At 38.9% G+C, this 18568-nt stretch overlaps 1 protein-coding gene across 3 annotated transcripts in view; it reads left to right on the plus strand.

The window, feature by feature from the left end:
• LOC132870523 (GTPase IMAP family member 8-like) overlaps positions 1–14530 on the plus strand; it is a 28399-nt gene extending 13869 nt beyond the window's left edge. For 2 of the 3 annotated variants that reach the window (XM_060904188.1, XM_060904189.1), the window contains 5 exons: positions 3949–3999; positions 4368–4976; positions 8662–9411; positions 11691–12332; positions 12631–14530. In XM_060904188.1, coding sequence (XP_060760171.1) covers positions 3949–3999; positions 4368–4976; positions 8662–9411; positions 11691–12332; positions 12631–14489 — 3911 coding nt within the window. In that variant the 3' untranslated portion in view covers positions 14490–14530. The remainder of the gene's footprint in view (positions 1–3948; positions 4000–4367; positions 4977–8661; positions 9412–11690; positions 12333–12630) is intronic. The other variant, XM_060904190.1, reaches the window with a different exon arrangement.
• Positions 14531–18568: the final 4038 nt, after the last annotated feature.

The following is an 18568-nucleotide window of genomic DNA, read 5'->3' on the forward strand; positions in this document are numbered from 1 at the left end:
TACCCAAGAAGGGACTGAAAGTAGCTCATTCGAACATTTGCAGTTTGAGAAACAAAATCACTGACATTGAAGAACTCCTAACCTCTAATTCTGTTCATATTCTGGCTATCTCAGAGACTCATCTTGACGAAACTTTTAGTAATGCTGCAATGTCCATTTCAGGTTTTAATATGTACCGCAGAGATAGAAATTGTCATGGTGGTGGAGTAGCCTTTTATGTTCAAGATCACATTCCTGTAAAAGTAAGAGAAGACCTAGAACCAACTGATATTGAAATAAGGTGGTTGCAAATCCACTTACCATATCAAAAGGATATATTGGTGGGTTGTTGCTACAGACCTCCCAGTGCAAATATTGGTTATATAGATAAATTGAATAGTATGCTTGATCAGGTATATGACCTAAGCATGGAGGTCATCCTAACAGGTGACCTAAATGTAGATTGGCTGCTACCACATTGTCCTTTAAAGCAGAAGCTCATGAACATAGCCAATTCATGTAGTTTAAAACAGATGGTGAAGCAGCCAACTAGAATAAGCATCAACAAAAGAGGTATTATGACATCGTCCTGTATTGATCACATTTATGTCAATAGAAAAGAAGTATATTCGAAAGCTATTTCAGTTCCTGTAGGTTACAGTGACCATAATTTAGTGGCTATTGCAAGGAAGGGAAGTGTACCAAAGGCTAAGCCAAGAGTCATTTTGACAAGGACTCTTAAAAGGTTTTCCGAGGAGGCTTTCTTAAATGACATTTGTAAGATAAACTGGTCAAGTGTACTTGAGGAGGAGGAACCAGACACAGCATTAAATGTATTTATGTCCAAGTTTGTGCCGGTGATAGACCAGCATGCGCCGGTTAAAAAGATGACCGTAAGAACCTCTGGTGCACCTTGGGTGGATGAAGAACTTAAACAACAGATGGCACTGAGGAATGAGGCAAAGGTAATAGCCAACAAGACCAGGAGCGTAACTGATAAAAGACAATATTGTAAATTAAGAAATTATGTCACTAAGCTTAACCTGAAGAAAAAGAGAGCATACTTGACTTCACAATTAAGTAAATTTAGCAGTGATGGGAAAAAAATATGGAAAACGTTGAATAGTATGTTGGGGAATAAAACACCCTCACAACCAACATTCATGGAGAATGATGGGACATTCATCACAGATCCAATAAAAATTGCCAATCATCTAAATACTTATTTTCATAACAAAGTGGCTAAATTAAGGAAAGAACAATTATCAAAGGGGAGTAATGACTCCAACCCTATGATAATGCAACTAATTAAGGAGCAATCTTGCAGCTTTCAGTTTGCCAAAGTGGAGGAAGACATGGTAAGCAAGTTAATTAATTCATCTTGCAAGGACCAACAAGCAGGTATTGACAATATAGATGGAAAGTTTCTGAAAATGGCAGTGAGTTATATCTCCCACCCCATATGCCACATATTCAATGTCAGCTTAAAGAGTGGCATTTTTCCCCAAGTTTGGAAGGAAGCAAAAATTATACCACTACCTAAAGATAAAAAGAAAACTTTTACACCATCAAATAGCAGACCAATAAGTTTCCTCCTGCACTTAGTAAAATATTTGAGAAAATTGTTTTTAATCAAATACAATTTTATTTTTCTGAGAATAATCTGTTAACAGAATTTCAACATGCCTACAGAAAAGGGTTTTCAACATGTACAGCTTTAACCCAAATGACAGATGACTGGCTGCGAGAAATTGATAACAAAAAAATATGTGGTGCTGTCTTGTTAGATTTCACTGCAGCATTTGATGTCATTGATCATGGATTGTTACTTCCAAAGTTGGAGAGGTATGGTTTCAAAACGTCAGCTTTAAATTGGTTTAACAGCTATCTAACAAATAGATCCCAGAAAGTTTATTTTAATGGCAGTTTCTCAAGCAGTGTGAATGTAGACTGTGGTGTGCCACAAGGCAGCTGTTTAGGACCTTTGTTGTACTCCATTTTTACAAATGATTTACCTTTAGCTGTACAAAACGCAAAAATTGTAATGTATGCAGATGATACTTCCATTTATACATCTGCAAAAACATCAGCCGAACTGACACATGTTTTAAATAAGGTGCTAGGAGCAATAGAAAGATGGATAAAACAAAATAGACTTGTTCTCAATATATCAAAAACTAAAAGTATTGTTTTTGGCTCTAGTCATTCATTGAGTCATGACTCCGCACTTAATCTCTGTATTAATAAAGAACAAATTGAACAGGTAAAGGAAGTAAAGCTACTTGGAGTCATCATAGATTCCAGACTGTCCTGGTCTAAACAGATTGACCACATGGTTAAGAAAATGAGTAGTGGCTTGGCATTACTCAGACGTAGTGGCCAGTTCCTTACCCAGGAACTTAGAAAGAGGATTGTATGCTCTTTGGTTTTAGTGCAGATGGATTACTGTAATATTGTGTGGTCAAATGCCACCAAAGATCACCTTACTAAACTTCAGTGATTCCAAAACAAGGCAGCACGTCTTGTTCTTCAATGTTCCTACACAACAAACATCAACTACATGCACTCAGTTTTACAATGGTTAAGAGTGGAGGATAGGTTTTATGTCTCCTTATTAACATCAATTTGGGCAGTTTTATATAACAAGACTCCATTAAATCACTATAATCTGCTCTATAAAAGTTGTGACATTCATACATATAACACAAGGCTTGCAGCAGCAGGGCGACTGAGCGTCCCAAAGATTAATACTAATGCATTTCTACGCACTGTTGAATACAGATCAATTAAAGCATGGAATAAGCTGCCAATTAAGTTAACTACATTGAATAGTAAAGTGGTTTTCAAAAAACACGTAAAAAAATATCTGAGCCTATCATATATAAAATAGGTTAATGTAGAATCGAGGTAGAGATTTTTTAGGTTTAAAATCATTATTAAAGTAATTAAATTATATGTTTTTTTTCTCTTTTTCTTTTTCTCTTCAATTGATGGTTGATTGAATGAATGTATTGAATTGTATAGAATTTTTAACTGTATATGATTTTATTGTTGGACCCCAGGAAGAATAGCTGGGTCTGTGCCCAGCTAATGGGGATCCTAATAAACTAATAAACTAATAAACTAACTAATAAACTAATAACGGAACTTTTAGATCTAGAATAGAATATAGCTGAAAGCAGTGATGAGGGGACCAAGCATGTCAGCAGGCAATAGTTGCCATGGAAACATATGTTGTCAAGGCTGTATGCAATGCAAGGTCAATTGACCAAACCTTGGCTGAGATATGAGCTCACGTCCTGTTTGGTGGCTTTGCTGCTGAATTTGTTCAGCTGTAATGGACGAATGGTTTTGAAAATAAAAACTGAACCTTTGTCTGAAGATGATCTGTGCCACATTTGGTGAAAATTGAACAAAATTTGTGGCCTGTGAATGTTTTTTAAACCTTTAGATACAATCCAATATGGCGCTGCATCAGTTAGGCTGACGAGACAAATTGCTGTATCTTCCCCTTGGGATCCCCTACAGTATTACCAGACACAAAGATTATTTTAAAGGCAAATTAAGCAAAATGCATTTTTATTTATTGCAGCGTCTCCTGGTAGTCAAATGACACAATTTTTCTGCTCCTTCAAAATGGGGTCCCAAGTTCATGTACACAGTTTGGGTTTGATACATCAAAGCATTGCTGGGATATGAGCTCACTTCCTGTTTGATGGCTTGACCGCTGATTTTGATTGGCTGTAATGGGAGAACACTTTGGCGAATCAAAAAGCCAACAAATGATGTTTGCGATTCTTGGTCTGAAGATAGTCTCTGCCAAATTTCATAAAGATCGGACAAAATTTGTAACCTGTGGAAACTTAATCATTTTTGATAAAATCCAAAATAAAGGAAAATTCCATATGGTGGAAATTGATGTAATGGTGTGTGTTGAACCCAACTTGATAGAATTTTTCTCCCTCACAGGGTTTTTAAGCCCTAAGAGATGGAGAAGCCTGCCGATATTTCCACTCACAAGTGAGTATCATTGACTTCACAATATCCAGAAACAATACTGTCATTTGTCTGATGATTTATAATTCTATGAATGAATAAATGTTATGTTTTACAGAACTATATTTGAACAATGTTGTTCAGAAATGTGCCTTAGTTGTTGGATTGTCAAAATACCAATTCAGTGTTGTCCCTGAAATCAGCTTAAACCCTAATCAATTAGTTTAACCTTGTGTTGTCTTAACGGTCTCTCACACACACACACACACACACACACACACACACACACACACACACACACACACACACACACACACACAGATCAGACATGGCATTAAACCACCTGCCTGATATCGTGATCATTCATATTTTGTTTCCTAATAATGTTTCAGTGTCTGAAGTGAGAATTGTGCTGCTGGGGGAAAATGTTCTCCTGACCAACAGAGTGGGAAACTTCATCCTGGGCAGATCTGCATTTGAGACTGAACTTCATCTTCCTTCAGTAAAGCTGCACAGTGAGAGAGCCAGTGGTCACGTGGAGGGAAGAACCGTCATCATCATCAACACGCCTCATCTCTATAATCCACATCTCTCTCAGGAGGAACTGACTCAGAGAGTAAAGGAGTGCATTTCTCTCGCTCATCCTGGACCTCATGTGTTTCTGTTAGTGCTTCAGTCAGAAAAATTCACACATGAGCAACATGACAGAGTCAGAAGCATATTGGAAACTTACAGCCCACTGTCTCGGAAACGCTCAATAGTGATAACTACAGGTGAAGACCATGGATTCATCAGTGAATGCGAATTTAGACACCACAGAATTCAGAATGTATCTAAATTCAATAAACATCAGGTCCTTCAGCTTTTGGAGAAAATAAATGCAGTGGTGAATGAGACCGGGGGAAGTGCGCTACAAGAGAAGAAACACTCAGGAACACTGAGAAGACATCAGGAACATTTAAGTGAAAAAACAGTAAAGGAAAACCTGGAGGAGAGTAAAGGTACGTGTAATTTATGGTTTTCAGTCATGACCATGAGATGTTAAAGATCTAGATAAGTCTACAGTTAAAGCTAGTTTCCCACACTTTAGTGCATGCTATCTATTGCAGCTTCCTCAAAAATGTTCTTTATTGATTGGGTCAACTTCTATATTAATTAAAGAAAGCATTTTATCGCGATACAATTAAATACGTACAGCAGAATGTGGAAGAAGGTTGGAATAGGCAGTAAAAACTCTGATTTAAAACTTTCACAAATAAGGACATCAGTGGAAGAAATTAATATTCAAGTTGAATAAATCTACAATTTCTTTCCACTTCAGAGTTTTCCCTCAACAGTGGGGGGAAGAAAATTGGAATTAAGCTCAAGGCTTTGTGAGAATGTAGTAAAGAACATGTAGTGTATTACAGTGTCAGTAAATGTAAGTCCAAAGGGAACTTTGCAGTCCTGATAGAACACTAACACCGTAAAAAAGCATTTTAATACAAAAAATGATCAGGTCTGCAAAAAGACCTGATGATCCGTCACCTGTTTCAGTCTATACAAGAGTAAATCCTGATACTGATACTAATGTCTTGTGTAAAGGAGTCTCAGCCACCTTTATATAAAATATTTATCAATCAATCAATCAATCAATCAATCAATCAATCAATCAGTCAATCAATCAATAAATAATAATAATAATAATAATAATAATAATAATAATAATAATAATAATTTTCAGCTATATTACATGTCGGTGTTTCACATGTGATCACATGTTACCACATGTGGTAACATGTGGAATACATGGTATCAGATTTTGTAACGTGTTACCATGGGATCACATGTGATTCACATAAAATTGGGGCAAAACCACGTTTCCCATGTGCAAAACACATTTTCCACATATTTGAGTGCAAAAGTCACATGTGAAGTTCATGTGGTTTTTCTGTAAGGGCAAGGAGAGATGATTTGTGTTAAATAAGTGCCCACCTCACAATCACAGTGGAGTTCGAGTATCTTCTGTTCAGATCTCTGTACTCTCATACATTATGCGCATAGGTGGCCAACCCGCGGCTCGCGAGCCACATGCGGCTCTTTGCCTGGTGTCATGCGGCTCAGTCATGTAGTGTATATACATTATGTATTTGTTCATTTGTTTTCCAGTTATCAATTTGTATGTGTGCGTGTGTGTTCTTCTTTCAAAAATTTGAGCATTGTATTATATTTTATCTATATTTGCACTTGCACTGATCACTGTTCCCAGTGCCTATGGAGCTTGTACTGTTTGAGGAAATTAAATTAGCACTTTGTAATTTCCATTTTCTGACTGACTGTATTTATTTGAATACTTATTTATTTGAATGCAGGTCTTGTGCAGGTCATGCAATTGAGAATTCAAGCTGAATCAAAATGGCTTTTGCATTTTCGATGTTAAACAGGTAACTCCAAAATGCACTAGAATACAGGAAATTGCATCTAAGAAATCCAAAATTTTTCGGGGGAGGCCCCCCGGAGCCCCCCCAATGGGGGGAATCCCCACATGTAAACAATGTCTGCCTTTGTGCCCCACCTACAATTTTCTTCACCAGTCGCCACTGTTGAAAATGACTGGCCTGTGGTCTTGGTACTGCAGTAAATGCATCATTATCATGTTGGTGTGGGGCATTGGTTAAGTTGGAGTGTGACATCAATGTGGCTGTGTGTGTGTGTGTGTCCGCGCGTGCAGAAGGAGGGTAATATTTGTGTGCCCATGTTCATGTGCCGATGTGGCTCTTTGCCGTAACACAGTAAGAATTGTGGCTCTTGGGCTCCGACTGGTTGGCCACCACTGCATTATGGTGACACTAAATACTAGGGAAGTAAACAAAGACTTTATTTGGAGTGAACAGATAATGCAGCCTGCATGGATATGAATACAGATGTGGACATTCAGATGGAGTATATTTTGGGTTAAAAAATGCATCGAGATCCTGCAGGATGAAAAAATATAATTTAAATTAAAAAAAGTTTTCATTTAAATGTGCAGTTTTAAAGGCCAGCTGTCACTGATGTCCGTGGGGAGGTTGCCAGGTTTCAGGAAGAACTCCACCTAAACTCCACCTTAACTTCAAGTCAGAAACCTCACAAAAAGATAGAATCTAGTACAGAATGTTTGGACAGAGGGACAGTAGACATATTTATTTTTCATTTAAAAAACAATAAACCAACAACAGAAACAAGTTAAAAGTGGAGTGCGTTTGTCAATAGGAGTATACTGTATATCTGCAACACACAGAAATTATAGGCAGAATCTGGCAACGCTGTTAACAGAATAAAAATTCTTTAACATAATTCTAACAGGCGGCATGGTGGTGTAGTGGTTAGCGCTGTCGCCTCACAGCAAGAAGGTCCGGGTTTGAGCCCCGTGGCCGGCGAGGGCCTTTCTGTGTGGAGTTTGCATGTTCTCCCCGTGTCTGCGTGGGTTTCCTCCGGGTGCTCCGGTTTCCCCCACAGTCCAAAGACATGCAGGTTAGGTTAACTGGTGACTCCAAATTGAGCGTAGGTGTGAATGTGAGTGTGAATGGTTGTCTGTGTCTATGTGTCAGCCCTGTGATGACCTGGCGACTTGTCCAGGGTGTACCCCGCCTTTCGCCCGTAGTCAGCTGGGATAGGCTCCAGCTCGCCTGCGACCCTGTAGAACAGGATAAAGCGTCTACAGATAATGAGATAAGATGAGATTATTCTAACACTCCTGTGGCTCTTGGGAAATGAGGAACACAAGGTGCATTTTATTTAGAGATTTGCTCACACTTTTCTGTGTCTTTATTTTTTTTAATTTATGCTCTGGGTTACACATGCTCTCTCTCTCTCTCTCTCTCTCTCTCTCTCTCTCTCCACCTCTGGACACCAGCATAGCTCTACTGGGCTCTCTGCAAATACTCATTTAATTCATATTAATAATATTAATTTGTCTGCTCATTGCAAATCTTTTTCCTTGTTTTAAACGATCGTTCTCTGTTATTCTTAAAATCTTTCTGGAAGCTGCAGTCATGACAACAAAATACTGCCTAAAGGACTCCAGAAACACTCAGAGTGCCTCCAGATTTATAGAAGTGTCTGATAAGAATGTCCATAGAAATTTCTGGTATTTATGGAATCTAACTAACAAACAAACAACTTATGTAAATCTGATAACATATTATTAGATGGCTATTATTGTCAACTGCTAGTTTCTTCATTAGGGAAAGTCCTTGTCATTTTGAAACAGTTACAGTATGTGGTAATAGTTTATTATTATTATTATTATTATTATTATTATTATTATTATTATTATTATTATTAATAGTTTATTCAGTGACATTTGAAAGAAGATATAAAACTTGCCAGAAAGTTCCATAGGACATCTGGTTCAAAAATTAAACAATTAAATTATATAATTAATTGAACAAATACATTTGTAAAAAGTTATAATTTGTGACTAAAATGGATTCCTCTTCCAGAAGTCCTGTTTTGTTTTGTTTTTCCCCCCCTCACTGATTTTCAGTGTTTCCAGGGCAGAGTAATGGGCTTCTCATAAAAACCTTCTGGTACAGACCACGCCCACTTTCAGTTTAAATTCAAATATGAATATTTTTAGCACTAAACAGATACAGATAAAGATAATGGTATTGGATTACACCCAGTACATGCACTGTAGCTTTGAATGTGTTTTTTCTTTTGCAGTGTCTGATCTGAGGATTATTCTGTTGGGAAAAAGTCTCTCCAACACCGGCAGCGTGGGAAACTACATCCTGGGCACAACTGCGTTTGAGACTGAAGGGTCTCGACATTCAGTATCATTTCAGTGTGGGAGAGTTAGTGGACATGTGAAGGGAAGATCCATCACCATCGTCAATGCATCTCATCTTTTTCAACAAACCCTCTCGAATCATCAGCTCACACAGTGTTTTAAAGAGTGTGTGTCTCTGTCGGCTCCTGGACCTCATGTGATCATGCTAATTGTACAGCCAGAAGACTTCACTGAAGCAGGCAAAAGAAGAGTGGATCGCATTCTTTCAGATCTGTCTGAGGAGGCTCATAATTACACCATGGTGCTAACGAGAAAGAACATAGAAATGAGCACGAGTGTAGCTCAAGATCAGGAAACTGTCCTACAGGAGATCATTGCCAAATGTAATTACAGACATTTAAATTTCAGTGGATGCAGCCAGGATGCACTTGTGAAGAAGATGGAAGAGACGGTCAAGGTGAATAAAGGAAACCTTATCTGTGAGGTATATGAAGAAGCTGACTCTGCAGTAGGCCAAAAACCATCTGAGCAATTCAGAGGCCAACTGGAAAATCAAGAAACAGTAACACTGGGAGAGCATACTAAACCGAAAAAGCGAGGATTGCTTGATCATGCAGGCATAAAACCCGCATTTGATAAAATTAAACAAATTGGATTAAATTTGATAAAGAAGGAACACCGTAGTAAGTACCCACCACACAATTACAAATTATCCTTTTTTCAGTATTCCAGTATTTTCCAGTAAATTCATAAAAGGTAACATGGTAACAGGAAACTTTTAGCTTATGATCCAGTCAACTTACAAATTATTGACTGATCACACTCCAGTATATATGGAGGAATTGAGGACCCTGGTGATCATCTAGTGACTTTTGAGCACACGTTAGTGATTAGTCATTGCTCATTTCCAGTTTTCCCAATGACCAATCACTGATCAACAGTGTCTGCATTGATCAATTACTGATCAACAGTACACTGATTGGTCAATCACTGATTGACATGGTTCCCATTGACCAATCACTGATCAAAGGCTCTTTTTAGACCTCTTCTTTTTCTTTTTACCTGTGTTTTTTAAAACAGATCATTCAAACTCAGGAAATGAGTAATGAAATTATAAGCTCATTATAAACTAAAGCCAGGGCTTTGAACCGGTTCAAGGAACAAAAACGAAAACCGGGAACTTTTTCTATTTCACATGGAACAGAAACGGAACCAGAAACTTTATTATTTTTTGTTCCGGAACAGAAACGCTTGTTAAAAATAATGGTAACCGGTTAATACCGTTTTTTATTTCGTTCCTCAAAGTTTCTGTAGCCTACAAATAGTCATTCTTCTCCTGCGCAAGTTTCTATGACCTGCTGGGGTTCACTTCCTGTGTGACGTTCGCTGACTTAATGGAGAGAGGGGGAGGGTGGACTGCTATCATGTCTCCACGTGATAATAAGTGAGTAAGTGCATTACTGAGTGTCTGAGCAAAGAAGAGCCTGAACGATGCAACCTCCCTATTGGCTGTTTGTAAAAATATATCAGTTGTTGCCCTTCCCACGGGAATCATCGCGGGCTCGAGAGACGAGACCTGACGAGTTAGTTCGTTGGTAGCAGAACAAAATGTCTGGACACAAATCGGGTTTTCAGAAAAGGAAAGAAAATAAACGGAGGGTCGAAAATACAAAAAAGGAGGCAGAAAATGCAAAACGAGTTTTAAGGTTATTTTCTGAGGCAGCCCGCCGTGGCTGCCTGCAGGCTTATTTATTATAGCCCATTTAGTTAAAATAGTTGATATAAAATGTTTATAGTTATAGTTATGTGATGGTTGTCCTGATTTAGACTGGTGGTTTTGTTTTGTTTTGTTTTTTTTTGGGGGGGGGGGGGGGGGGGGGGGTTGCGCGATGTTGCACCCGGGTCCAGATTAGGGCAGAACTGGCCCTGGCTAAATTTCAGGTGTAGTTTGTTTTATGTATGTATGTACTTGCATAGATGTGTACTTGGTCTTCCAATATGGCGCTTAACAAAATCTCGCAGCGCGGTGACGTCATGCGATAGCCCTCAATGGGGCCTGACTAGCCTTTGGTAACACACTAAACGAATTATCTTTCATTTTTGGCACTTTTTCTGTTTGTGTAGATGGGAAGACATACTGAGAATCCAAATCGCCAACATTTGAAATAATAATTGTTTTGAATTATTTCTTGTCTTATTTAATGAAGGTTGTAATAGAATTAGCCTACATTTGGCTTAAGCTGGATGAGACAGAGACATAATTTTATAGCCATTTGTTAAACAGCTGACAGGGAACGTAATTAACCGTTCCGGGAACGAAATTTTTTTGTTCTAACCGGTTCGGGAACGTCTATTTAATGGTGGAACCCAAAACTGGAAACGTTAAAATTCCGTTTCTGTTCGGAACGAACCGATAGGAAAAAAATTCTGGTTCAAAGCCCTGACTAAAGCACATTCTGCACTCAGGTTAAGACTGTAGAATTCTGCTTGCTCTCTTTCTAGCATTCAAGTCAAGTGAAGTTTATTTGTGTAGCACTTTTAAAGCTAGACGGCCTTTCGATTTCATAAAATTGGTGAAATTTAGTTCCCTCTGAAATGTGGTGATTGTGATATCTGTTTATTTCTGTAATATCTCACAAAATATCAGGCCATTCTGTGGCTGGGAAGTTATTTAATTTGAGGGGATTAAAGCAAATAATGTGCATGAAATCGCTCGCTTGGCGCAGTCAAGCAGACAGAGGAAGTCCGTGTGCGCATGCGCAGGTTTACCTTCTTCTTCTTCTTCTATTGGGTTTTACAGCAGCTGGCATCTACAGTGTTGCATTACTGCCATCTACAGGTTTCCCTTTGAGCGTGCACTGACAGTTCCATCATTCTGTTGCTAAACGAACAGCTCCTGATGCTGTTGTAATATTGTAATTGTCAACACAATTAATTTGTTTGTTTGTCTGTTTAATTGCAGAATTAAAAGAGACTCCACATTTGAACCTAGTGCTGCTGGGAATGGAAGCATTAACGGCCTCAGTGTCTGAAATATTATTGGGTAAAAAGTTCTCACTGGTCCAGTCAGAGTCCAGCTCCGAGTGTGTGGTAAGGAAGGGAGAAGTGTGTGGACACCTGATAACGCTGGTGGAGATGCCCGCTCTCTACAACACTCGGCTCTCAGAACAGGAAGTGATGCGTCTGACTCGACACTGTGTCTCTGTCTGTGATCCTGGAGTCCATGCTTTCTTTATCATGGTTCCTGAAGGTCTCAGTGATGAAGATAAAGCAGAAATACAGATGATTCAGAGGGTCTTCGGCTCCAGAATTAATGACCATGTCATATTCCTCATCAACCAGCAGTCGCAGAAGAAACAGATAGATCAGACTCTTCAGTCTGTGATAAAGACATATGGAGGACGATCTAGATTCTACAGCAGCAAAACAAAAGCAGATGATCTGTTTATCTGTGTTAAAGATCTTCTTAAAAACAACAACAATCGTCTGTACACGATGGCCATGTACGCTGATGCCCAGGTTGAAACACAGCTGCAGTACAAAAGAGAAATTGAAAATCTGCAACAACAAGTGACTGAACTCAAGAGGAGGACTCAAACAGAAGGTAAAGTGATTATCAATTTAAAATAATCTGAGTATTTATCAGTCTGTTTGCTTTTCTCAGAAGGAAAAGGACAGCTGTTACTTGCATTTATCAGAAACTGTTTATAAATAAACATTTTGTTGTACAGCATCATCATTAGCATGTCAAAAGGAATTAAATTTGCAGATGTAATTTTACTTTTTGACAGTTCAGATGAGATAAAATAAGGACAAAACCCATGACATGATTTTATAATAACTCGAGCAGCTTTATTCATGTTTGTCTCTTTTAAAGATTAATGGCCTTTTTTTTTGTACAGATTTATCAAAAAGCCCTGACGCTCTCAGAATTGTGCTGTTGGGGAAGACAGGAGTTGGGAAGAGCGCATCAGGAAACACCATTCTGGGGAAAAACGTATTTGAAGAAATGATTTCAATTCAGCCAGTTACCACTGCGTGTCAGAAAGAGATAGTAGAGCTCGGTGGGAGACGGATTACTGTGATCGACACTCCAGGACTGTTTAACACAAATACTGATAATGAAGAAACCAGGAAAGAGATTGTTAAATGCATATCGATGGCAGCACCTGGTCCTCACGTGTTCCTGCTGGTGCTGAGAATCGGACAACGCTTCACACAGGAGGAGAGAGAGGCAGTGAACATCACTGAAAAGACTTTTGGTAGAAAATCGAACACATACACCATCGTACTCTTCACCTGGGGTGATGTGCTTAAAGGACAGCCATTTGAACAGTATATGAAAAGTGCTGGGCCAGAATTAAACAAACTTCTGTCAGCCTGTGGTAAACGATATCAGGTGTTCAACAACCGTGATAAATCCAGCAACACTCAGGTGTCAGAGCTCCTGGATAAAATCGACTTAATGGTGAAGGTGAACGGAGGAGGCTGCTACACTATTAAGATGTTCCAGGAGGTCGAGGAAACTCCAGAAGAAGAAAAGGAGAGAATACTGAAAGAGAGAGAGGAGCAGATAGAGAGAGAGAAAGAAGAACTGAAGACCAAACATGAAGCTGAAATGGAGGACATGAGGAGAGAGATGCAGAAACAAAAAGAAAGACAAAAGGCAGAGGAGAGAAGAAAAGAGGAAGAATTTAAACAGAGAGAACAGCAAATAAAAAGAGATATGGAAAAAAGGGAACAACAGGTAAGAGAGGACTTTCAGAAGAGAAAAGAAGAAGATGACATGAAGATGAAGGAATGGATGCAACAAATAAACAGAGAGAGAGAGGAGAACAGGAAACAGTGGGAGAGAAAAAGACAGGAAGATCAGAAACAGAGAGATCAGGAGGAGGAGGAAAGGAGGAGGAAAGAACAAGAGTGGAAGGAGAAACAGACAGCGGAGAATGAGAATTTAGAAAAAGAAAAAGAAGAGATGAAAATCCATAAAGAAGAAGAATTAAAGAAACTACAACAGGAGTATGAACAGAAGGCAGCAGAAGAAGACAGGAGAAGAAGGGATTTAGAAGAAAAGATAAAGGAGGCAGAGGAAAGTAAAAAGAAGGAACTACAGGATCTTCAGTTATCTCAGCAACGAGAGTGGGAGCAGAGGATAAGGGAGGAGGAGGAGAAGAGAAACAAACAGCAGGAGGTCTGGGAGGAAAGAATTGCTGCTATGGATAAGTGGAATTTAGAGCTGATTAGGAAGCAGAAGCAATATGAGTGGGAAAGACAGAAAGAAAAGGAGGAGAGAGATTTAAGAGAGAAGGAAAGAAAAGAGAAAGAAGAACAAGAAAGGAAAAGAACAGAAAATGATTTCAATGAAAAGATCAGAAATATGGAGGAACAGCTAAAGGCACAAAGAGAAAAAGATGAGAGAGAAAGAAAGGAAAAGGAGGAAGAACACAAAAAGGAAATGGAGGAAAAACTACGGAAACAACAGGAAGATTTCAGAAAGGAGAAAGAAGAAGAAGAAAGAAGATATAAAGTGATGGAGAGAAATGTTGAGTACATTAAAAAGCTACACAAGAAAGAACTGGAGACCCAGAAAGCACAGAGAGAAGCAGCCAGGAAACAGGCAGAGGAAGAATTTAAAGCTCAACTTGATGCAGAAGTTAAAGAGGCGATGCGTAAAGGGTTTGCAGAGGGCCGTGCACACATCGAGTCAGAAAGAACAACACCAGGCAGACTTGTGGATCAAATTATTAATGCTTGGTACTAAAATGAAGAACAAAAGAAAAATGAATGAAAGCTTGTTTGAAATTCATTGACTTGATGTTTTTTAATCCACATTTTTTAGTTAATATCAGTTTATCAGTAGATTAACATGTGATTTATATCAACAGCATTATGCTTTGTTTCAGGTCGGTTTGCCTCTATTTTAATTACATTGTGAGTTTTTCTCACATAAAATTAGATTCTGTATTTTTTAATATAAATATCTTATTTCTGTTTCTGCGGTTACTGATCTACTGGGGTTTAAATCTGAAGCACAACGACACAGTTACCCTCCATATTCCTTTATTTTACCTCCAAATGGACCATTAATCAATCAGAGATGCATGACATGGACAAAAGTCCCTGAATAATATACGACCCTGATTCCAAAAAAGTTGGGACAAAGTACAAATTGTAAATAAAAACGGAATGCAATAATTTACAAATCTCAAAAACTGATATTCACAATAGAACATAGACAACATATCAAATGTCGAAAGTGAGACATTTTGAAATTTTATGCCAAATATTGGCTTATTTGAAATTTCATGACAGCAACACATCTCAAAAAAGTTGGGACAGGGGCAATAAGAGGCTGGAAAAGTTAAAGGTACAAAAAAGGAACAGCTGGAGGACCAAATTGCAACTCATTAGGTCAATTGGCAATAGGTCATTAACATGACTGGGTATAAAAAGAGCATCTTGGAGTGGCAGCGGCTCTCAGAAGTAAAGGTGGGAAGAGGATCACCAATCCCCCTAATTCTGCGCCGACAAATAGTGGAGCAATATCAGAAAGGAGTTCCACAGTGTAAAATTGCAAAGAGTTTGAACAGATCATCATCTACAGTGCATAATATCAAAAGATTCAGAGAATCTGGAAGAATCTCTGTGCGTAAGGGTCAAGGCCGAAAAACCATACTGGGTGCCCGTGATCTTCAGGCCCTTAGATGGCACTGCATCACATACAAGCATGCTTCTGTATTGGAAATCACAAAATGGGCTCAGGAATATTTCCAGAGAACATTATCTGTGGACACAATTCACTGTGCCATCCGCCGTTGCCAGCTAAAACTCTATAGTTCAAAGAAGAAGCCGTATCTAAACACGATCCAGAAGCGCAGACGTCTTCTCTGGGCCAAGGCTCATTTAAAATGGACTGTGGCAAAGTGGAAAACTGTTCTGTGGTCAGACGAATCAAAATTTGAAGTTCTTTATGGAAATCAGGGACGCCGTGTCATTCGGACTAAAGAGGAGAAGGACGACCCGAGTTGTTATCAGCGCTCAGCTCAGAAGCCTGCATCTCTGATGGTATGGGGTTGCATTAGTGCATGTGGCATGGGCAGCTTACACATCTGGAAAGACACCATCAATGCTGAAAGGTATATCCAGGTTCTAGAGCAACATATGCTCCCATCCAGACGACGTCTCTTTCAGGGAAGACCTTGCATTTTCCAACATGACAATGCCAAACCACATACTGCATCAATTACAGCATCATGGCTGCGTAGAAGAAGGGTCCGGGTACTGAACTGGCCAGCCTGCAGTCCAGCTCTTTCACCCATAGAAAACATTTGGCGCATCATAAAACGGAAGATACGACAAAAAAGACCTAAGACAGTTGAGCAACTAGAATCCTACATTAGATAAGAATGGGTTAACATTCCTATCCCTAAACTTGAGCAACTTGTCTCCTCAGTCCCCAGACGTTTACAGACTGTTGTAAAGAGAAAAGGGGATGTCTCACAGTGGGAAACATGGCCTTGTCCCAACTTTTTTGAGATGTGTTGTTGTCATGAAATTTAAAATCACCTAATTTTTCTCTTTAAATGATACATTTTCTCAGTTTAAACATTTGATATGTCATCTATGTTCTATTCTGAATAAAATATGGAATTTTGAAACTTCCACACCATTGCATTCCGTTTTTATTTACAATTTGTACTTTGTCCCAACTTTTTTGGAATCGGGGTTGTAATTGTGTTTGTTGTGTGCATTAATATGGAGTTCACGCACTCTTCACTGTTGTAACAGACAAATTCACAGATACCAACATCACTAACAAGAAATTCACAGCACAGAGAGAAACACAGATTGTTACCACTGATCGTGTACATCAGTGGAGAAAACGGATATTTATCTGCAATTTGCAGAAATGTTTGTATTTAAAAGCAACCAGCTGAATGCATAAACAAATATTATTTGGTTATTATACAACATTTACAGAAGTGTAGTTGCTCTGCAGTGTGCTCCATGTCCATAGAACAACAAACTGCCTTTAAATGCAGTGGAAGAGTTTTATTATCTCCCCGGGGCGGAGTCCACCAGGGGGCGAGGCATTGTTTTCAGTGGGGTTTGTTTGTTTGTTTGTATGTATGTTTCTTTGTTTTTGTTTTTTGTTAATGATACTACAGGAAAACAGCTGGATCAATCTTCATGGTACCCTCTATACTGAAATATCTTAAATGGCGACTCGCACAATACTTTCAGCTCGGTTCTTGTTCTTGTTTGTCACAGATAAAATAATTGCAGATTATGTATGTAAACAAAGTGCTATAATCTTTGAAATAAACATTTTTTTCATTGCTATGCTTACTATTATTATAAATATTAATTTTATACATTTTAAAATTATTCATATTCAAATCTCCAAATTTGATAATGTCATCACATTTAAAATGTTGTTATGAATGATTTTATTACTGGCCATCTGAAAGACACACAGAGACACATTAATAAACAGCCAGTAATTAGATGCAGGTGTTACATGTTTATTACATGTTCCCTGTTGGTTCAGCCTGACTCCTTGCTGTTAACAGCTGACGCTCAGCCACACCCTCACTGCCACAATCTCGTTATAACTGTATTCCAAAACTTTGGTTCCCTATTAAAAAAAAAAAAATAAATAAATAAAAAAAATCACTTCAACTTAAATCCCTCAGTAATTTTTCTCCCTTCTATTTTTCTGACCTTCTCCATCCTCCTACAACTTCTACTTCACTTTCCGCATTTGGCTCTGCCTCATAGCTTTAGTGTTCAGTAACTTTCTTCGTACAACCAGCATGCCTTTAAAGACTCATCTGTTTTCTTTTGTCTTTCACTCTGCTATACTGCTTGTCAGTCACTTATTATTATTATTATTATTATTATTATTATTATTATTATCATCTCACCTGGGACAGAGTCCACCAGGGGGCGAGGTATTGCTTTTGGTGAGGTTTCGTTGTTTGTTTTGTTAATGATATTGTAGGAAAACAGCTGGACCAATCTTTATGAAACTTTCAGGATAGATGGGCATTGATCTCAAATAGAACCTCCAACATTTTGAGGGTCATCTGCTCAAGGTCACCAAAAAGGTCAAAATAATTTTTCTTTGCGATATCTTCATATTCAGGGCGGCACGGTGGTGTAGTGGTTAGCGCTGTCGCCTCACAGCAAGAAGGTCCTGGGTTCGAGCCCCGGGGCCGGCGTGGGCCTTTCTGTGCGGAGTTTGCATGTTCTCCCCGTGTCCGCGTGGGTTTCCTCCGGGTGCTCCGGTTTCCCCCACAGTCCAAAGACATGCAGGTTAGGTTAACTGGTGACTCTAAATTGAGCGTAGGTGTGAATGTGAGTGTGAATGGTTGTCTGTGTCTATGTGTCAGCCCTGTGATGACCTGGCGACTTGTCCAGGGTGTACCCCACCTTTCGCCCATAGTCAGCTGGGATAGGCTCCAGCTTGCCTGCGACGCTGTAGAACAGGATAAAGCGGCTAGAGATAATGAGATGAGATGAGATCTTCATATTCAGATGTGTTCTGATTGGCTGAGAGCAGTACGGTGTGTTCTGATTGGCTGAGAGCAGTACAGTGTGCAAATGAGAATCAGAACCATGTTTATTGGCCAAGTATGTTCACACACAAGGTCAAAATCAAGGTCAAGGTCACCAAAAAGGTCAATTTTTTTCTTTTTTTGCAATATCTTCCTTCATATTCATCATAAGTGCTAGCGGGCGAGGTTTGTTTTGTCTGGCAACACTAGTTATTCCTTGTACAGTTTGCTTATGTAACTGATTAAATGTTCCTTTGTGTGTGTTCTCAAGCATTACTAG

Source organism: Neoarius graeffei, chromosome 22 (assembly GCF_027579695.1).
Source record: "Neoarius graeffei isolate fNeoGra1 chromosome 22, fNeoGra1.pri, whole genome shotgun sequence".
Classification (NCBI taxonomy): Eukaryota; Metazoa; Chordata; class Actinopteri; order Siluriformes; family Ariidae; genus Neoarius; species Neoarius graeffei.